General features: G+C 40.0%; 1 protein-coding gene across 2 annotated transcripts in view; it reads left to right on the top strand.

Annotated features, from left to right (window-relative positions):
- LOC109854218 (cell adhesion molecule 2-like) overlaps positions 1 to 20,897 on the top strand; it is a 34,310-nt gene extending 13,413 nt beyond the window's left edge. Inside the window, exons 1-5 of one of the 2 annotated variants that reach the window (XM_020427098.1) lie at positions 2,752 to 2,828; positions 8,152 to 8,360; positions 13,273 to 13,501; positions 13,945 to 14,244; positions 17,998 to 20,897. In XM_020427098.1, the coding sequence (XP_020282687.1) occupies positions 2,765 to 2,828; positions 8,152 to 8,360; positions 13,273 to 13,501; positions 13,945 to 14,244; positions 17,998 to 18,098 (903 nt within the window). In that variant the 5' untranslated portion in view covers positions 2,752 to 2,764 and the 3' untranslated portion in view covers positions 18,099 to 20,897. Of the gene's footprint in view, positions 1 to 2,751; positions 2,829 to 8,151; positions 8,361 to 13,272; positions 13,502 to 13,944; positions 14,245 to 17,997 lie in introns of those variants that run through there. The other variant, XM_020427099.1, reaches the window with a different exon arrangement.
- Positions 20,898 to 23,342: the final 2,445 nt, after the last annotated feature.

Raw genomic sequence — 23,342 nt, 5'->3', positions numbered from 1 at the left:
CACGCATTGTGTTTAAAATAATCGGAAAATATGTAGACAATCACATTTGTTAGTTATCACAAAATAGCGCCAGATATACCGGAACAAACTTGGAAAATTTACCACATCACAAATAACAAACGCATTACACGCAGTATACGCTGAAATCACGCAAAAAAGATCATAATATTTAAAACTTTAAATTACATTAACGTAATTACTTTGATATGAAAAAAACAAGAGAACTTAATTTATATTCATAAACATTCAACTATGTTACTTAATCTGATTCAATATGCTTTGTGGTAAACATGAACAATTGCACATACTCGGGGGGTGAGTGTAAAGGATATATATTACCTTATTAGATAAAATCTCATATATGCCGAGAGAGGTACTATTTCAAATGTGCGAGTGAATTCCCGCCTCTCGAGTTCTCGAGAAATACTCATCTAATTTCGTTATTAAAAAAAATATCCGCGCGTTTCGCACGCCGTAGTATCAGGCTGCGTCTGTTTTATATTCCGCTTTTATATACCCGCCCACAAATCATTTACGTCGCTCGTTACTACACGCAAAAGTTATGCTCGTGGTGCGCGTACGAGCGGGTGCGATTTATTTCGCGCAATCTCGGGGCAACGAGAAAAAATAACGCGTCTCTCTCGCGCGAGCATATAACATCGGTACCTCGCGCGACGCAGTCCGGGGAAGACAAATCCGCGATGCGAAGTCACGCGACTGCACCGACCGGTGTGATTAAATTACATTGCCTGTTTAAAAGATAAGGTCCTACGGAACTTTATCTGACTTACTTATCTTCTAGGTGGTGTGGTTCGAGCGGTCGAGCGCGAGGCTTCAGTTTCTTGATTTATTTTAAATTTGCATATCCGCGCGCGCACGCTCAGATGCATAATTTAGAGAATAACGACACGCAGACACCTCCGGGACGGAATTGCGTTTCGGCGTTTCCGTTATTGCTCGAAACGGCACGTTGAGTAGAGGCGCGCGTTCCGGTGGTCGTAAATCGTGCGGCGGGCGGCGTAACCGGGTTTTCACGGGGTTTTATTAAATTCTGCAAATAATTCCGATGGCCTCTCGGTGCAAGATTTCACGTATGTAGCGAAAGAACGCGGCCTGGTTAGTTGAAAAACAATGCGGCGCGATGTCGCAAACATATATTTACGTTCGTAATAAAATATTTTTATGAAAAATTGTTACGCAAATCATTTTTATGTCTCGAAATTAATTCAACAAAGTAAACTTTGCGTAAAATTTACGACAATTTGCCGCAAATTCTGCGCGCGCTTTTACAAATCCGTTCATGCGACACGCAAGTTTTGCGCATCAATAATTCTTCAGGTAGAGTGAAAAACGTCCAATCTCACTTACTGCACAACCGTGCATAACCGTCCGACCAGAGGCACTTTTACGAGTCAGATGAATAACGCGATACCTTAAAGTGAGCTTCTGATTGAGCCGTGACCCAGATGGACTCGGGAAAAACGTAATGTCGAATAACGGAACTGTAGTTCAAGATAAAGCTGCAGAGAGTTTTATTGCTCGCGACGAATAATTACTCAATAAAAGATGCGGAAAAAGCGCGACTGCGAGAAAATGCAAAATGGGCTAATTCGGTTTCGTGTGACCTTATTTTGCTGGAACTAATAACTGCGAGACAGAGAAATTCAGAAGATAAATCTCAACAATCTCTGAAATATCAGAAATTAAAAAAAAAAATCTATGACAAATACAAACTCTATATACTTATGTGTAAAATATGAATAAAAGATGATATGAATCGGAATATCAGAGATTGAAAAATAAATATAGTACTTTGGAATAAATATGTATAATTAAAAAATTTAATTTATAGTTCTCTACATTTTTCACAATTATTAATTATTTATTTTTTTAATTTAAACTTTTGAGGAAAAGAAAAACAAACCTGTGAACACAGTTTTTAGTAATGAAGCAGTTCGATAATTTAATTATTCAATACGTAGAAAATATATAAAAAAATAAAATGTATTTGTATAAGAGAAAAATCACAGTGCGAAATTGTGTAACTCCACGTCGTGGTATTCTACTTGCACCGTCGACAAATAAAGAGACAAATGTCTTAACTGTCGTTCTCTTCATCGAGTCAAAGTCACGGAGTCAAAGATCGTAGAAGCGAAAGCGTTGAGTACAAATTGCGATGAGTTCGAGAAATAATAAGATCTCGCGTAACTTTTACCGTCCATTTTCAAAGAGAGAGAGAGAGAGAGAGAGAGAGAGAGAGAGACGGAAAACGATCCACCCACGCTGTTGCGAAGGTCATTCGCCCGGTGTCCCAGAGCGATCTAAATATTCAGATCGCTGTGCTACCGTGGCGCGGCGCCGCGGTCTGGATTTCGTTTCGCCTCTCTCTCTCTCTGGGTTTGGTAAATTGCAACGAAATGCGAGACGAGAGAGACGAGAGAAAAGAGCAGTTTCTTTAAATACCTTAATCTGAAGGTACAGATGCGCGATTCGTGTGCAAATTCTTCGAGTCACGTGCAGTTGGCATCGGAAACGCGCCGCCACGGCGCGAAAAGTAATTTCACCGTCCGGCACGTTCGGGAAAAAAAGTGCGGCCGCGAAGATTATTTTGTGACGATCGATACGTTCGTACGAAACGCGAGAAATATGTGCCCAGTGGAGTTATCGTTATTCCTCCTCCATCATCGGCGTTTTATGATACGGCTGCGGCCGGTGCAGCTGTTACAATATCTATCGGTACTTTCGTATCGATAACTCTTTGTATATGCCATTCTTTCTCTTCTCGTGGCAGCCTCCCGAGCCGTTTTTTCACCGTAATGAATTCCAACGTACGTACGTTTGACTACTTGGTTCGCGCGAATTAAGATCTTAAGAAGCAATAACACACGCTAAGTTACATACAATATTCACAAAGTGCTAAAAAACTGAAAGGTCGTAAATGAGATCTTCTCTCTGAAGCTTTCAAACTTATTTGCCGTGTCATGTTCGCTATCTCGTGAAAGAATCAGAGAAAACAGTTTCCCATTAAAAACGAAATTTCTAATACTCCGGTAATATTCATTTTACCTGTACGCGCGTGTTTCGGAAACTATATCTATTACTCTCTAAATCGATTTTCTCGTCGTCACATTCTAACAAACTGATAATTTCGTCGAGAAATCAATGTGTTTCCCTTAATTATCTCGCGCTTTAAAATCTAAAAACCATCGAAAAGTTTGAGAATAAATTTCGCGAAGTTCATGCGGTTTGTTTTTTTTTTTTTTTTTTTCACAAAGATTTGACTCGAAGTGCTGATAGGGTATTCTATTTCACCTGTCACGAATCTTCGGGCGCGATTGTAATAACGCGCTTAGTAACCATCCGTATCCATATGACGTCAAGTGACAGAGAACGCAATTACCGAGAGTCGCGTGAAAAAAAAAAAAAAAAAAAAAAAAAAAAAAAGAGAAGCGGCATGAACACGTCGACAAATCCAGCTTTTCCTCAACTCACTGAAAACGAATGGCTCGCAATTTGCTGAAAGGCTAGTCGTCTATAAATCGATGAAAATTGTCTGAGTTATACTTCCATTCTCTGTCTCTCTCTTTCTTTCTCTCTCGCGAGTAATCTCAATTCGCAAAAAGTTTTTCTTGCCATTGAATGTAATCTTTTATATTTCGTTCTGGGATAAAAAACTCTTTTTGCGTTACGCTTCCTCGTTAAACTCTCTTTTGGGAACAATTATCGCGCGCGCGACATGCAAATTAGCAAAGTCTCGAAACGAGAATTCTTTTCAAAAGTCTCTGACTAATGTACGCGAAATATTACGGTTGCACAGACCGCAAACAGTGCGCGCTATATCAAATGTTCACGTCGTTGGTGACAAAGCAAGACACAAGACTTACAAGAGGAAGCGTCGCAAGCGCATCTTATAGATGGTGGTACACGGAACTTAATCCTTATCGTTACAATCTTTTATCCCGATCTCTTAAGTGCTCTCTCGACATATCTCCCGGAAAATATTCGCTGTTCATTATCTCTGGCGAATGATGCGCGCGGATTCACTGGCGCAACCAACAAAAGGACAATTCTTGATATCTCGCGCTCGCCTGAGCGAGCACTTGCTTTAATTAATTTTGTAGCGGCACAACTAAGACCGAAGAGCTTATAACGAGCTTTTCCATGCACTCCAGAGAGTCCTTCTCTTTGGCTCTCCCGAAGAGAACTCATCCCCCTTATGTATATCGTCACGGTTGTCTTTGTATATCGAGATTCGACCGAGTATCCACTAAACACACACACACGTACACACACACACACACACGTACACCTGTTCTAAGATCACACAAGATCATATTGTTAGAGCGGTGCGGGCAAGAGACCGCTTCAGACCCGAGCGGTATCTCAGTGGAAAAGCTAATGAAGTGCAAAGTTTTCCACTATCAACTTTTACTCGTTCGCGCGTCCGCGTTTAATTACAGTTTACAATCCTACCGTCCCCGTTTAAACATCAGATCAACAACTTAACTCTCTTTTCTCTATTGATTTCCCGCGATAAACTTTCTTATACGTTTTTTGTCATTAAAGGTATAAACAAAGAAGAATTTTTACACTGCCAATAAAAGGATTTGTCTCACTTTGTTTGTGGAAACTATATATATATATATATATATAAGTACGGGAGAGCAACGCCTGGCTTTCGCCACGGTCTGTATGTATCAGATCTTGCGAAGATGCCAAAGCTGCGGAGCTATGTCGGCGTCTTAAAAGTTTAGCACTCGGTGTTCCGAGAGACAAGATACTACATTGCGGCTCATCGCCATTGTCTTCCAAGATGGCAGTGCCATTATCATTCACGTGATGTATTATAGGAAAAACAATGAGGAAAAGAATTTATCTTTAGCCCGGAGTGAAGTCCTTTTACCCGTGCGAGCCCATTCTCTACCTAATTCACTTTAAGCCGAGACGTAATGAGCTCTGATCTAATCTAATTCCATCCAATCTTCCGCCGACTATATACCGTGGTATATCCCGCGGTTATATTACGGTTTTCTGATTACTCATCTATATAGATACTTTGTATGCACTTGGCTACTGAAACTACTCATCCTTCCTGATCTGAAAAGACGCGCTTGTCGATCGTGAGCTTATTCTTCGGAGTCATACGCTTCGGCTGATTTGAATCTCGCTCGTTCTAAAAACTCATTTCGATCGAGCATCCGAGATTTGTTCGAGGATGAAACATCAGGGACAATACACATCGGGGAGACTGCATCTTCGAGAAAATATCAAGACTCAAGATGAGGATAAAATATCAAGAATCTGTGGAGATATCTCAAATTGATATCCAATCATTTGTTTTATCGCATGGAAAAAAAAAAAAAAAAAAAAAAAAAAAATAACGAACTACTTCATTCTTACGATTAGAGTTCAAGAGAAAGAGTTATGATATTACGGTTTAAATACTGAGTTTGCACGATTCTGCTGAAAGATATATCTTTCGCCATTAAATCTCGAATATGCACATTGGAGTTAGTTTCAAACACTAAGCAAACACTTCTGCTGCTTCGAGACATATATCGACCGTTCCTGAGTGCATTTCTAACTCAACAACTTGCAGTGCACAAAGTGCACTGTGGATGCTCTACAGACCATTTTGCAGCATCCGAGAACAGCTACACTCTGACGTCATATCTCTCTCTCGAAACGATACCATTAACTTTTCTCAATATAGGTGATTGAGTTTATTAATTAAATTACAAATGGGTAAGAATGTTCTTGCGTTTCTATATACATTTTGCAAACCTTAAAAATACATTACATCCGATACGCATCCACGAGAGTTCAACAAAGTATAACAAAGAAAAAAATCAAATGCTCAGATATTTGATTGTATTTTTTTGTTGTTGTTGTAAAGTACAATTTCTTTCTCGTACTTTACTTATCGTTGAAGTTACGGTAGTAGTCAGAGGAGATCCACGTTGCTTGAAACACAGAAATCAATTCTTATTTACATACAATTAGATCGTTCTATTTCGTTGAATTTTAATCGCAATCGCGTTGTCATGCGGTTCTTCCCCAGAAATTGATGTTTTTACGGCCACATGCGATTCGAAAATCGATGATGACCTGCAGTTCTCTGGAACAAATTCCAAAAAGTAGTCATCCAAGCGCGCCACTTTTGTGAGTGTGCTCGTTGTTGTTCTTAGCGCGAATATATACGCATCAAATAACTTCACACATCGAGTAATCTTTTTAACCGAAACGAAGAGGGAAAAACGCACGATGTAGCGAGAAATGAAGAGACGCCGGGATACACCGAGGGTGGAAAAAAAAAAAAAAAATACTAGAAAGAGAAAGAAAAGTCTCGCATGTGAAAATGTTATTTGATCGACATTATCGAGAGCGAAATTTTATCGTGGTAAAATTTTTCGGTACAAAATCTGTCGAACATGTGCTGAAAATTATTGCGCATGCGAGCGCGTATTGGCGCACGACGAAAAGATATCGATATCCGCTATCTCGCAGCAGCGAATACGGCAACGGTGAATAGACAGAATCAAAAGCCTCGATATGTCAAGTGAAACACCATCGCTTTCTATTCCGTGGAATATTTCGATCGTCACGTACGTGTTTCACTGTCGCCATTTAGACGCATCTCCAGCGAGTACTGACTTTGAAATAATTGGAAAGTATAAAAGAGAATTGAATAGTTAAGTGAAACTCTGAACAATTATGTGGCAATCAAACATTTTATTGATAATATATTTCGATAAATTCTAAACATTTGCAAATGCTACAACTGTAAAGCTTTGTAATCTCTTGTTCGTGCGTTTGATAATAATTAGAGAGAGAGAGAGAGAGAGAGAGATTTCGAATAATCAGAAATTTCATTAATTCTCTGTTGGTTTATGTGATTTAGCTAAAAGCTAATTTATTAATTAAAAATAGTGTAAGTAAAATCATTTAAGTTCCAATATAAATTAAAACAGCTTAATTCTGTCTATCAACTGTGTGCATACGTTGCATAGTTTACTAAATCTTACATTTTTGCTTTAAGCAGAGAGAAGACTGAGAGCAGCCAGGCCCATAAGAGAATGTGTAATCACTTTTTTGCATTGTAAGCCAGCGCAATGTCCATGAATAGTGCACATTGGCAACTACGTAGCCATGTCCACGAACGACTTGTTAATGCGTGCGCTATGTCCAAACGTGGACATGACTTTATTCCGCGCTATGTTCACAGCGGTTCTGTTCTCACATTCTGACAAGTTGAGTTCACAGTTTGATCGGTTAGGTTCACATCCTGTTCCAATAGGTTTGTATATTTCAGTCGGTTAAAATCACATTTTGACCGGTTAGGTTCTTATCGTGACCGACCTAAATACGAAGCTAACCTAACCGATCAAAATGTAAACTTAACTGGCCAGAATGTGAGAACCTTACCGACCTAGGTATGAACCTAACCTAGCCTAACCTAACCGACCCAGATATGGATCTAACCGGTCAGTATATGAACCTGACCAGTCACTATATGAACCTAACCTAACCGATCAAGATGTGAACCTAATCGGCCAAACTGTGAACTCAATCTGTCAGAATCTGAACAGAATAAAATCGTACGCTGTTGACATAGCGCGGAATAGAACCACGTCCACGTTTGAACATAGCGCACTGACAAGTTCGTGCGCTGTCGTTCGTGGACATGGCTACGTAGTTGCCAATGTGCACCATTCATGGACATCGCGCTGGCTTATAATGCGGAAAAGCGATTCTCTTATGAGCCTGGCCGCTCTCAGTCTTCTCTCTGCTTTAAGCTACAAAAAATAGCACTGAAATCAATACATGTGTGTAATAAACACAAAAGCCACATATTAGTTGTATATTGCGCAAAATATATTTATTTACTAAAATAACAATTAAATTGTTATTGACTTGTTATTTAAATTTTAAATAACTACATTGTGTTGCGCAAAACCGGCGTTTTATTATTATTTATCTTTTTCTATTTGTTATGTCTTTTAAATATATTTATTATTTTATTAAAACAAATAATATATATATGTATATAAAATTCGTATGTGTTATCGCAGATCATAATGTAACGTCAATCATTCGAGATGTGTATTACGACCGTTTGAATACTCAATCAGCGAATTTTTCCCGTTACAGATACGCTGAGTCTGGGAGATCGAACGATAGATAACATGGACAGGCACGCGATTCAGGCCAGACCACGACAACAATTGCTGGATCATTCTTCCGGCCTGAAGTCGAAACCGGAACCCACCTTCGACTTCTCGCAAAACACCAACGTGACGGCGCTGATCGGGAAAACTGCATACCTCACGTGCCGAGTTCGCCACCTGGGCGACAAGACTGTAAGAGCTTTTTCATATACAACACTATATAGTTTGTCACTTATAAATTATGAAGGAGCACGAAACAAAAGAGATATCATCTAATTATAACACTTTATCCGTTTAAAACTTCGCAATTGTGATTTATGACGATACTTAAGAAAGTTATAATCACAAAGGCCATTATAAATTATTATCGAATGTAAATCCCACGTGTTTAAGAGCGACCTCATCTATTGTTGCTATATTTAAGTTAAACTTATGAAAACATTTAGGCCAAAGATTAGCAGTCTCTTTTCCCCCCCTCTCTCTCTCTCTCTCTCTCTCTGTCTCTCTCTCTCTCACTTCTCTTTCACAAAGGCAAAAGAGGAACCCGGTTCCCCGTAAACATCTTAGGAGAAGCGATTTGCAGGAAATAATCGAGTTGCGCGAGGTCGATTGGACGTTAATTGACCTTAGAGGTAACTGGAAACTCAATTTTATTGCAGACGCAATACTATCACGATCTCTATTGAAAGTAATGATCAGAGCTGTTAGCCAACCGAATTGCGCAGATCATTATCGATGTAATCTTTCACAAACACACACGCGCGCACATTTGTATTCTTTAGAATGTACTCGATTTTTTTCATCTACTCGCTCAGTTATTTCAAATAAATACGCCTGTTGAATATCGCATAACAATGATCTGTATTCAGATCTCGACGCAGTATTTTTTTTGCGATAAAAATCACGGATTCAGTTACTCGCTGCTAACGATGACAATAAAAATCCTCGTAACATCCTGGTAATTTAATATTGATGACAGACTTTGACAAAGCGAAGATCGGAAAGAGATCGCGAGCGAAAATGTTCTCTCGCAAACTCGACTGTTACGTGAAGTATTGCAAATCCGCTCGACTCTTCTCTGAAATTGCATTGTTTACGACATGGTAACGGAATAATTAAAATAGTTAGAAGATTTAATTGAAACGGTATTTTAACATCTGTGTGAGAACGAGAGAACGTCGGACGCGATATTATTTATATATGAAGAAAAGAAAAAAAATTGTCTTTGCGCTCTTTCCTTTCAGTTGTTTCGCGACGCGTCGCGTCGTGTGATAATTGCGTTTAATAATAGATCGGGGTCGAAAATTTTTCCGCATTTCTGGTTGCTTTCTCACAAAGCAATTTAATTATTCCTGCGCTAGTGGGTAAGCTATTTCACGCGAAAGCCGATTTACGAGTTATAGTAGTTACCCGAGGCTTGTTGTAAAGCCAATAAGTAAGCGCTACTTAAATAAAGTACATGCAAAGTATATTGAATCATTAATATATCCTTATCAATATCTTTGTTAATATCTTTATCAATATCTCAGAGATATGCATCAAAGTTTTTGCATTTTGTTATTTTTACTAAATAAAATATTATTGGTTTATAAGCACACTGTCTTAATAATGTAAAATCTCAAAAAAAATTTATCTCAATTATTTTTCACATAATTTTTCAAATATATCTATTAATTTATGCAAACAAATACAGAGCTAATTTAATTATTATACATGTATTACCAACCTTCAGCTTTAAAATTAGATACATTAAAATTATCAAATTTTATAATTTGCATGTTAATAAACAAAATATTTTATATTGTACCACATAATTTAATTAATTGTTGAAAGGCGAGTTTCGAATATTTTGAAAACTACAAATGCCAAAAAATCATCTTCATTTATCGTCAATGAAATTAAATTCCGGCATACATATACTTGATGCGATATCAAAGAGAAGAGCTTTTAATCGTGTTTCATGACACAAGCGCTCGTCTGATTAGCGCGATAGCGGGATTAATGTGAAAAAAATAATACCAAATTCCGCACAATGCCAATCGCGTATAAATATTAAAAAAAAAAGGTGAAGAGGCAAAATATTGCAAAAAAAAATAATATTTGCGAAATAAAAAGCAATAGAGGCGATATTATATTTAGAAAATGATCGAACACTATTTATATTTTGCATTCATTGTAATACTTGAACTGATTGAGAGAATTTGCAATAATTTCGCGCGCTTTACGATGTTTCGCGCTCAAAATGTGTTAACCCGCTTATAATATTATTCCGATTATTACTCAGATCTGCAAACAACGTGACTATATGTTACTTTTTTATTATTTTGCATTGACCAACTATTTGTATTTTTTATTCACCTTCGAAACAGTATTTTAACTTTGTTATTTTATTTCGACAAATTAATTCAATACCGTTATTAAATAACTCAATAACATTCCGAATAAAAGCGAAGGGCATTTCTGGTTTCATCGAGACTGAAAGTGCATCCTGACGTGCGTGTCACCGAACGTCTCTCTCGACGTGCATTACCAATCATCTCGCTGACATCTCGCAGCAATCCGGTCGGTGGTGGTTTAACACTTGCATGACAAGTAAAACTATATTTTACAACTAAAGCTGTAAATAATGCAGAAGAGTAGTAGCAGGAAAATCATCAACTAACAGGATCAATATACCGGTGTGCGCCCGGCAACCAGAGGGAGAACTCGAGTGAAAAAGGGATGCTTGCGAAAACAGAGCAGTGAAATATGAAGTTTATTCGTGTGCGCGTATGTGTGTATGTGTACAATGCGGTTTCGATAAAGCGGCACTAATACTACAGCAGCCACCCTTCTCTCTTTCTTTGTTATTAAAAATATAAAAATCTTGTAACACACACGTTGATTTTTACGCAGCATTATGTTCCATAATGATTGCTAATAATTACCAGAAGAATTAATAAGCCGAGAAGAGAGAGAGAGAGAGAGAGAGAGAGAGAGAGAGAGAGAGAGAGAGATATTACACATTTTAGTAATATCGGAATCGCGCGTTCGATCTAAGATTATATTCAAACGTGATACTTAGTAATTTTAAACAATGATATATTAATATACAGCAGATATAATATTAATTTGCTATCGAGGTTTACGATCGAAAGAGTTTCGTAATTTGCAACCTTCAGCGGCGGTGATATGAGCATCGCTCTCAAACTTACTTTGCAGACAATATGAGAAACCATTTGCCACATTTCTGTTATGTGTCTGCGCTAGTTCCACTTAACGTTCGACATTCATCATTGCCGACGTCTTCTTGTAGCTCTCTCCGACTCGGCGGGCGCGGCGCGCGCTCGCGCCATTCCGCTTCATCCCTCGCGTCCGCGAGTCGCCCCATTCGTCCCGATGGATAAGTTAGGAAGCGCTAAACTGCTTTTGTTTCCGTGCAATAGCTACCAGACGCCGCGAGAGACGGCGCAAACTTCGTCGAGTAAATACGCTAAGTGGTGCCAACGGCGGCGGCACATATGCAGACACATGTGCGTTGTATGTGCACCGACATAGTTCCAACCGCTCGGTTTATATACGAGGTCGGATTCCGTGAAAATATCGACGAGAACACAGCCATTCTCTCTCTGTCTTTCTCTCTCTCTCTCTCTCTCTCTTACTCTTCTCCCTTAAACACCACACACTCCCGGAGAGTTAAAATATTCCTCATTGGGGACGTGCGCTTCACAACGCGTTAATACGCGTCGAACTTAGCGTTACCGCGAATTCCAATGTTACGGGTTTTGCTCGTTACCTCCGCGATAGCTTTCGAAAACGAATGGCTGACAAACGGTAAACGATAAATCATTTCGACGCTGGTATTTTCCGCGAACGATTCTTCACGCAGACTCTGTCTGTTTCCCTATTCCAGTGTATAATTTAAAGGAATAATTGCAAAAAATCGTAAAAAAAAATAGTATATATTCCGGCTAAGAAATTAAACCTACAGATCTCTCTGTTTTTTCCGGCCACTTTCTTTAAAGAGTTTTTTTTTATTTGGAGACCGTGCAAATTCTGCATTCATAAAAATTTTTAAATTCAGGATGCGAACCGGCATTTAAGCAATAATTTTTTCGAATTGCTTTAATTCAAATTAAATTTATATAAAAAAAAATATGTACTCGAAAACATCATTCCGCGTTAACTTTTGACGATTTCGTTCTTTAAGAATAAATTAGTTTGCTCCGTTACACAAACGCGACGCGTTTTCAAATAAAAAGTTTGGATCAAAGAGACGCGGAGCTTTTTTGAAAGATAATATTTCTGAAGAATTCCGGAAGAGTTTCGGATATAAGGAAAGGATGTTGAGGTCGCTCTGTTGTTATATACGGAATCTTTTTACTTTCCGTTCGAAGGCTTCCTCCGAAAATCGCCAAGACTCGAATCTAAAGTCTCGCATCGACACCATCGGGGTTCGTGGGAATCTGGTTTGCGTGCATCGGCGAAGGAAGCGCCCGAAACTCCCCCGGGAAAAGTTTCTGTATTCCTTCGCAACTTTTCTTACTGCTTCGACACGGGTCGGTGATTTTCGGCGTTCCACGAGCACGGAAATAGACAGATCCTCTCGTTCGGGTCCTTCCGTTTCGGAATCGCGGTAAAGTTGGCCCAGGTAACTGTACGAGAAGCGCTTCATGACGCCAGACCCCCCGACATAGTGCGCGGGAAGCGAGCTCGAAGTTATCGAGATAAGCTCCCCATTCCGATGAGTATATTTTTCCGACGTCGGTCGCTCTTCTGTTCAAGAAATGTTGTAAGATAAAGTATAAAATTGTGTCGAAGCGCGGAAATAAAATTTCACTAGCGCGAGAGCTTTGTTTCTATATGTTGCTGCTGTATTGTTATTTGAGAAATAACTAAACTATATTTTATATTTTGAAATAACGAGAATCTTTCTAGTGAATGAAAGAGAGAGAGAGAGAGAGAGAGAGAGAGAGAGAGAGAGAGAGAGATTCTGTCTTTATAAACAAATTAAAATTTATGATTGAATAGTTTTTCAAATTTAGTCTTTTCTTCATCAGTGTAGATATTTTAAGGCGTGTATTATTTTATTTATGACCTTTTCTCTATTTTCTTGATTGCGAAGGTATCTTGGGTCAGACACAGAGACATTCACATCTTGACGGCGGGAGCGTATACGTACACGAGCGATCAGCGATTTCAAGCACTGCCCAAACAACCCATAGGCCACAACAGCGAGTGGTCCGAGTGGACCCTCTGCATAAAGTGGGCGCAGGAACGAGATCAGGGGATCTACGAATGTCAGATTTCCACCATACCCGTCAAATCGCATCAGTTTCGCTTGAACGTCGTTGGTAAGCCGCGCATTTATTTCGCTTATCTTCTTCGATCTCTCACATAAAGAATAATACATAAACAAAAGTAACCGGCGGATTTTTGAAAAAGGAAGAATACACTTGTGACGACTAAGACGCACTTGGCAATGGTCGCGCTCATTATTTCAATTACATCGACCCGCTTTCCTCCGCCTGAAGTTTGTTAAAAAGCCTCACCTCGTTACTCTACACGGATCACGAGGCGGCTTTAAAGATTCCTCGTTCCCCTCGTTCGCTAAGTACCATTTCCAAGAGGCTTTCACGCGAAGAGCTTTCACGACGCACGGATCTCCGAATGAAATCCGGAGCGGGGGTGGGACGAGCGCGCGGGAGGGGTGCGAGGAAGATCGAGAAATGAGGGTCGGAAGAAGACAGCGGGGAGAGGGAATAGGTGAAAGAGAAAATTTTTCTTTATATTGCAGTACCGACGGCGACGATACTGGGCGGACCCGAGCTTTACGTCGGTGCAGGGAGCACGATAAACCTGACGTGCGCCATACACTTCAGTTCGGAACCGCCAGCCTACATCTTCTGGTACTACAATAAGAACGTCCTGAGCTACGACAGTCCCAGGGGCGGCGTCTCGGTGATAACCGAGAAAGGTAGCGACGTCACCACCTCTTGGCTTCTTATTCAGACGGCGCAACCCTCGGACTCCGGGGAGTACAGCTGCAAGCCCAGCAACGCCAATATGGCGTCCATCAGGGTTCATGTCTTAAATGGTGAGTCTTTGCGAACTCTCTCGTCGGTGATGTTTAACAAGCGACGCAAAGCGAAGGCGTTGTGCGCGCAGAAAGCCCGGTCATACTTTCAAACGAATAGTTTAAATAAAACTTCTCATGCCGTTAAGAGATAGTTACTTACTTCTCGTTAAAAGAGAGTTACTTACTCGGAAGTAGAAACTTTTGTCTTTGTTTCTTACTTCTTTGTTTGTCTTTTATTATTATTATTTTTTTTTTGTCCTATCTTTATTAGAAATATTTGCCACACTATAACACACAGTTTGACTCATTTCGAAATTAAGATAATTCTCTTCCACATGATGTGGTGGACCGTCGCGTCGCTTCGAAGCGCACGAACGAAGGGCGCCGGAATTCTGGAATCGACCGGGCATTCCGTTAGTCGCAATTTCCGCTCCACAAATTTCGAAAGCGTACGGAGCTGTCGTCGAAGGGGGAGCCTTGCTTTACAGCGTGCAAAATTATTTTATTGGCCACACCGCGCCGCGCTGCGATTCTAGGCGTTAACTATTTACAACCGACTCGTAAACTCGAGGCGTTTCGCGACAACCACGGTCGTTAAAACTACCACCCGAGGCTGATATGAATCGAAAAAGTTTCGCGCTTTACAGGAAACCTTCGCACCGCGACATTTCATTCCGCGTTATCCGCAAATGCGCGATAAAATTGGTAAACGGCGGATGATAGTAACATCGAGATATGGAGAAACACGATCAAGTTTTTTGCGCGTGCTTTACACAAAACGAAAAACTATATATATATATGTATTTTCTTATCATAAAGCCTCACGTATCTATATACCGGCAGCTAGGGAGAAGATTGGTCTGATGCACACTCGCAGCTGTCTCTTCTCAGCTTTTGGGAAGCGCGACGGAATTTGCCGCGGCTTCTCATCAACTCTTGGCAATTATGCAGTCGTAAAGTTCGCGCATATATATATATATATATATATATGTATATATATATATATACACACATATATGTATGCGCGAGCACACACTCACACGTGAACACGAATGAATATACAACGCGTCAGATTCACATAATAAGGCCCTTCGTCAGCGCGACGAACAAACTTAGTGAATGCTTCGATGAAGCGACTTGGATAATTTATTAATGAAGCGTGTGCGGAAGACATTGAGTTATGCTCGTTATCTTGATTTGTTTTTCGCGACACAACACGTCGCGCAAATCAATGTAGAATATGTGATATAATACCATTGTTGATTTGTAGTCGCGTTTCGACGTTTATACGCATAAAATAAATTTTGACACACAAATTATCCGAAATGCGATATTTTGCGAAAAATAATGATATAAATAATATTTTCTTTTCGTATATTTTACTCTTTACGTAGTATCTCATAGTTTTGTTCGGAGTTTATGTGTCAAGTGCATTCGCGATGCAATTTACAAGTACCAAATATCGATTGACACGCGTATACATACGAAAGCAACGAAAGAAAGTGCAAATCGCGCGCGACGACAAGAATAAACTCTTAAGTATAACGCGCTCTTAAAATTTTACCGTTGAAATCCCGACCCGCTCGTGGAATACGACATCTTAAAAGCTCGCAGAAATTTACAGCCGCTCGATTGATACGGCTTGAACGGGGCGGAAATTACTCTTCGATTCGCACACACGCGTACAGAGAGAGCGGCGCGCGTTTCCGTGCGCTTCGCTGGCGCGACCGATATTCCAAACGTCGAAAGAAATATATATAGGTTTCCCGACCTCGCTCAAACTTCGCCATTAGCCCGCGTAGCCGTACAATAATTCCTCCGAGTTCCGGTTACAATGCGTTAAAAACAATTTCGGAAAGTTTGTCTTCGCGGCCCCGTTCCGACGTCGCGTCGTCGTCGTCGTCGTCGTTGTCGTCGTCGTCGGAAGGAATGTCTTTCCGAAATTTCCTGCGTTCGCGATAAGAAATGCGGACAGCAAGCGAACGAAAGTTTCGCGTGGACGCAAAACTTGGATAAAATTTACGACAGACCGAGTCGCGGAAAATTCCACGGGACAGAAGGCACGGAGAGGTAGGTGTGCGATATGCGGCGTTCGGAAATTTTACTTTGATTCGCTTTACGAACAGTGACCAATATCCGATAGAACGTCGGATCGAGAGGACGAGCCTAATATGCCGTTCGCGGCCCCGACCCTCCGGAAACTTTTACAATAGGAAAAATCGCGGCCGATCGACATTCCCAGCGCGCGGCGGTCCGGCAAATTGCGCGTCAGAAAGCGAGATCATTTATTCGTGTGTATTTATATTGCTCGCACAGTTGATATTCATTAAAAAGTTCGTACAGAAACACGTTCCGCGACGCAAAACGAGCGCGCGCGCGCGAGCGAATGTATGATTCAATTAATTTCAGCAACGCACACCGGCAGCGCAAAAGTGAACTTTCCTCCGTGATCACGCGTCACTATTATTTCAATAACTTTCTATATGAAAATATCCGTGACACCGCCGAAGCTGCATAGTAAGCTCTCGTTAGATCATCCGCCGGCAACTTCGGCTGCTTTCAACCTCCTGTTTTTTTGCCCTTGCATTTTGCGTGAAACAGAGTATATTCGTTGAATGGGACTTGATAGATTGATGGATGGTTTATTTATTCTCTAGTGTAAATCTCTCGAAGAACTTGTTGTTATATATAACGGGTTTTACCACGTATCACAAGAGCGACGTAATGAAAATACATAGCCACATCAGCTTGAGTTGGAAAGACAACGTATCGCGATTAAAAATTTTGTGAGAGAACAAAAAGATACTATGTGTCTATTTATTTATATCTCTTAAAATATATAAGTATGTTTATTAATAAGTATGTTTATACATGTATAATATTGTATAGGTGAGAGAGAATGGTTTGATAAGTTTTAAATTTCTACAAAATGGTGTCGCAATTTATTCAATTATATGACGTCTGGAAAGTTCCATTTTTCTCAAATCCTTTCAGGCCAAATTTCAGAAGTGACGCGTTGTTCACGTTCGATAGTCGTTTAAAGCGAGCGATTCAGCAGTTGTTATAAAAGTGAGAAAAAAACGGCAAAAAAAAAAAAGACAAAAATGGCAGATTTTCAAATTTGGAAACAGAAAGAAGTTGCACGAGGTCAAATCCGAAGAATAGGATGGATGAGAAATCAATTCGAAGTCTAATTCGTGTGATTTGGCCATTTTTTGTCGTTTTTTTTTTTTTTTTTTTTTTAACAACTGCCAAATCGCTCGCTTCGAACGACCGAATGTGAACAACGCGTTACTTCTAGCTGAAAGCTTTGGCCTGAAAGGGTTTAAGAAGTGAAACTTTCCAGGCTTATACAATTAATAAATTGTAGCACTATCTCTCCTCTAGAGATTTATCAAACTTATCAAATCACTTACGTAAAACTGGCAAATGTAAGAGAATTGCGAAACAACGAAATTAATACACTAATTTTATTGCGGAAGAATAAATTGAATACACAGCTCGTTATAATCAAAATTACATCCGACTCCGGTTGCGGTCGTATCTCGACACTTCTTCTCCGCATCTCACAAACAAAACAGAAGCAAACCTCGCTGTCGCTTGTTAACATAAAGCAATGAGCAATTTTCAACATTTCGTTGCTAGACAAATTTCAAATTAATTAAGTACAGTCAAATACACACATTTACACAAGATGTAAAAAAAATTTATAACATCTGTACGTAAAATAGAGAGTCATTAAATGAAATAAAATATATTTATGCGTTACAGGCGAGCGACCGGAAGCGATGCAAACCGGGACCGCGGGGCCGATACTGTCCTCGAGTTGTCTATTGGTGTCCCTCATCATTTTGTACATATCTTCGGTGTAAACAAAAAAAAAAACAGAAACGGCGCCAGAGTTCACATCCGTTGCGGTATGTTCCTCTTCTTGTGTCTACACGAATGCGTTTTCACGTTTCCCACACGGGATGCGATCGTGGGGGCGACTACGAGTTTCTACAAAAAAAACAATTCAAAACTGATCAAGACAGTGCGTGTGTTTTAAGTTAACATACTGCAACGTAATTCACGATGATTTTATGAGGAAAAGAAAAAAAAACAACCAAAAAACTGCCAAGTAGGGAAAACTAGCGTTTCTTCTATATTGAAAGCAGCAGAGCTTTCAATTATTATATATAGCTCCTTACGAAAGCATCGTGAATTACGTTTTGTTAGGTGTCAGATTACAAAAAGAGAGACAGAGCTGAGAGTGTGCGAAAATGTAGCGAACGTGTGCGAATTTATAAACCGCTCACAGAGAATACAAAAGTCCTTCAAATCTATTTCTTCTCAACGGACGATGATGTCGCCTGAATTAACTTGGTTTCTTCCTCTGCGAAGGGAAACGCATTCTTTTGTGCGCCACTAGTAATCAACGTGTACCAAGAAAATAAAGACGAAAAAACTGGAGAGTGTGTGTGCTTTCGTCGTCGTCGTTGTCGTCGTCGCACGCGCGATGGAATCGTGCGCGCTACCGATGTGAACGCAGTCATGAGAGAGAGAGAGAGAGAGAGAGAGAGAGAGAGAGAGAGAGAGAGGAGAGAGAGAGAGAATGTCTTTCAGCGGAGAGACATTTAGTTAAGCAAACGTCAATGCTAATGCCGGAAGCGCGGGCGCTTCGTGGTAAATCTGGTGTAGGGAAGAACCCGTCTTATACAAACGGGACGGAGGGGAAACGCCCCCTCGCGAAAGGAGGGACGAAAGGGTTGGGCCCCCTCTCGATAATCCAGGTAATCCCCATCGAGAGAAACCGATTTACGAGAAGCGTAAAGGCGAGGAGCGATTGCCTTACGTTTCCACGAGCGGTCGAATCTAGGAAATGCAAGCTACGTGGATGGGATTCAATGGAAAATAAAACGTGACCGGAGTGCTCAATCTGGCAATTTTTCGTATTTCATAAAATTGCCACGCGATAATCGGCTACGTACGTACGTACTCGCCGATCGCCGTCTTTGGTGTTCTGGCGACGAAGAAATTTTATCGCGCGCTTTGCCGATTCGACACAGGCCGTTCTTCGAGTAATTAGTTTAGAGTTTTTTTCTTTTTTTTTTTTTTTATCACACACGAGTTTGTTCGAGTTAATTTTCAACATTCTCGTTTTAGAGAATTATTACACATTTCGCAATTGTGTGTCGATAAAATCTCATTTGGCACACTTCTGAATGATGTTTACTGATTATGACAGACGCATTTCTCTCGCTCGCATCATGGAAAACGCATCTAATTTGCGCTCGCGCGCTTCATTATTGAATTGACGGAGCGGAGAATTAAATGCAATCGGCGTGAATTCAGCTCAAGTAGTTTATTGTCACGCATTTCGATTATGTCCTAATTTTCAATTGTCCTCGATTAGCCATTTATTAATGCGCAACGGTGAGCAACACGCAGTTAAATCACTCGACAATCGTCAATCTTTGCTTTTGTTGTTTTAATGATCATGCTTTCAAGTGTACAAAGATTACATTGCACAAAATGCAAGAGGTATTAAGAAGGATGGAGTTAATACGTTTTGACTCTTCGATGAAAATTGAAAGCCAAACGCAAAACTGCAACATTGAAAAGACCTCTTCGATACAATGCGCCAGAAATAATTGGACGTGGTTTTACCGGTGCTACGTACGATCAGACGTCAGTGGAAAGCAATTAGCGAATGTACGTAGTAAATAAATGCTACATACGCGCGCGCGTAAAAGTTAATCTTATGATCGCAAAATAAACGGGAATAAAATGGCTGAATAATTGAGCGGGAGTCTACCCGCGCGCACGGCAATTGAATATAATAATCGCCAACGTTTATTGCGAACCACGCATAAATAAACATTTTATCAATGAAAACGCGATGGCAAAAGCGCGATTTAAATTTCGACTCGATGGATTGACCATTTGTTAGCTTCGAGAAATTGTGCGCAATCATTACAAATTTTTGTTTCTATTCTGCAGTTAGTTGCGTCGGTTGTTTATACACTCAATGATTGTTATATCTCGTTACGTTCCCCATTGTGTGTAAATACAACACAAAACAATAAAAACATTTCGCCCTCTGTTCCAATTGATAAAAGCACGCAATTTTGACGAAAAGTTTTAATTTGTAATGTTTTTCTAAGTTACAAACGCGAAATTAAATACTAATTTTGTAAACAATACGTAATACTTTAATTATTTCCTTTTTTTTTCTAATAATTATTCTGTCCGTCAAACAATGCGAAATTTTGATGTTACGTTGAACGTAACAGCATTTTTTGGAACTATGGTTAATTTAATTCCACCACGCTTGAAACTTCGCCGTGTGCACAGCGTGTTCTAATTAAACTCACTAATAATACGCGAGAGGAAGATCGTAACAGGATCTCCTCTGAGATCGACAGTATCGGGGTACGGTATCAATGCGACGTTATCTCTCGGTGTAGTTTCAGCGAGTGCGCTGGTTCGTCGCCGGTAAGCCAGAAGTAATTGATCAAACGTCGAGCACTCCCGTCATCGTTTGTCCCGACATCGTCGCCGTAACGATTGCATCGCCATGGCACAAACGGAAGGAAAGGCCGAGAGACAGGGTAATACGCATATGAGGTAAACACGAGAGGTGAGATTGAGAAAGACGGAAAGACGGAACGTCAGAGAGTCACACTACATGCGTGAGTGTATATATGTATATATATGTGTACGCATGTAGTGTGACTCTATATATATATATATATATATATATATATATATATATATATACACACACTAACGGAACACGGCGCGCGTGTGTTAACGCGGTTGCGGAACACATGTTAAATTCTCGTGACTCTTGTGATGCCGCGCGCGTACGAACGTCACATTGAGCGCACACCGACACGTGCCTCGAGCACATATTTTGTATGTATCTACGTACGAATTAAACCAATTAGCGATCTCTAATCAGCAATGCGACGAACGCGTCGGATCGGTTCCCGCGCCCAACAAGCGATTCACGTCCGCGCCGGCATCAGCATCGACGTATTCTAACGCAAACTTTGTACATAATGTCTGTATTATAACTTGTGCGACAACATCCACATTCACACGCCTTGCGCGCTTTCCGGCGCGAGATGATCCTCTCTTCCAGCTCCCGTACGCGTCCGAAACGATTGCGAGCTTCGAGTGAGACGCGAAGGAATTATTCATTCGCTCCAATTGCAAACGAGAGAGAGAGAGAGAGAGAGAGGGGGGGAGAGGGAGAGATAATTTTACTTTTTATTTGTGTGTGACATTCTGTCGGATGGCATCGACGAGCGACGATAAGTCTCTGAAATCGTCGCTTCCCCGTCAATGCGATCGGACAGTATCGAAAGTACCGCTCGGGTCGTTCGCGCTCGACGAGAAACGAATTCGCTCGCATCTTCGCGCTTCCTACGCGACTCCGGCGTGGAGATGGATGTTCACCTGATTCAGTAGAGACTTTCATCGGCAACACGGATGATCATTTGTTAGAAGTGAGTAACGCGACAAGTCGAGAGAAACGAAGATGAGAAAGAGAACTATTAGTTATCCATGATTATTCATGATTATTCATAATTTCAGAAGAGTATAAAATTTTAAAAAAATTTTAAATTTTCTTTCTCTCATATTATCTCATTCGTATACTCTTATGACAATACATATATCAGACTTAAAAGAAACGTGCAAAAATATGGAGCAAAGAGCTTGTAAAGTGGATCACGTCGGTATCGTTGCCTTGTGTGACTGCAGAAAGGGCATATAATTCCGAAAGAGAGCGCGGATAAGAAAGATAATATTTCGGAAGTTCTCTCGTGGGACGAACTTGCTAGAGTCACGCTTACACGTGTGTGTGTGGTTGGTTCGGCCGCGAAATATACGGCCTTCGAAGACAATGAGAAGTCGGGCGAAAAATAATTGCGCGGGCGGGTACCGAGAGAGCGTCGTGGCCGAAACAAAAGTTTTGCAGGCATTTTTCTTCCTTTTCGGCGGAAACTGGGTGTAAGAGATAGGAAGCGCGCCGTTGAGTCGCGGAACCGAGTCCGCAATGCGTGCCGCATCGATTTTCCCGTTACCGGGCGGATGTTTGGGAGGCGTATCGATAGCCCTGGTTATTCCGCTTGAATACAGAACGCTTCTCCCCCCTCCCCTCTTCTCCCAAATGTGTGCTGCTAATAGAAATTCTTTAATCAAACTTCCGGTCGATGTTCTTCAAATACAAAGACTCGATATACAAATTAGAAGTAATTAAATTTCTTAATACAATAGAGAAAATAATTAAAAAAATTTAATATTCTTCGTTTTAATCTCACACGGTTATAACGTTGCAGTATTGGCGTTTCTGTGATTAGCAAATCGATACCATGGATAATCTGAAAATGAAATAAACGCGTTATTCACCGAATATTGATTTGCGTTTGCACGAATCAGAATACGATAAATAGCGTTTCCTCTGTCTGAAATTAATACAACACTATTACAGTTTACGCGCGCTCTGATCCTAATACAATTCACTGTTATATTCGCCAGTATTCCTATTTGAATCAACCTTCGGCAAGAGTAGATAATCTTTTACAATTGCTTTTCACGGAAGATAAGTGATCCGATATACGCAGTAGATAAAATAATTAATAATTTGTTACAATTTTATACATATATATATATATAAATATATATGTGTGCATTTGATTTTTATAATAATTGAGATTGAGACTATTTTTTACATCTTAACTTATATACATATTTTGTGATTATTGCTTATAAAATAAATTAAAATAAATTGTAGAATTAAACGTAAACAAATTGGCTGTGATTTAGTGAGGGTATAAAAAATAAAAAAAATATATTTCTATTCTATTAAAAAATTTGTGATAATTTATATACATTTATATAAGATTATTTATTTTTAACAAATACTTTAGTTGTAAAATTAAAACTATCGGTTTTGTATAATCAAAGAAATTATTTTAAATCTAACAATCGGTTCGTGTTCTCGATGATTTTGATTGCGACACTGTCTGCGTTCTTGAGAAGGAAGTCTGCAGTCAGACTTTCTTCCCCCCAATATAACTTAGAAAACAATTGAACAAATTTCTTTAATGCTTCGATTAGCCGAT

Source organism: Pseudomyrmex gracilis, unplaced genomic scaffold, assembly GCF_002006095.1.
Source record: "Pseudomyrmex gracilis isolate BER0280 unplaced genomic scaffold, ASM200609v1 scaffold_61, whole genome shotgun sequence".
Classification (NCBI taxonomy): domain Eukaryota; kingdom Metazoa; phylum Arthropoda; class Insecta; order Hymenoptera; family Formicidae; genus Pseudomyrmex; species Pseudomyrmex gracilis.
This window is presented reverse-complemented; position numbering and strand designations above follow the sequence as displayed.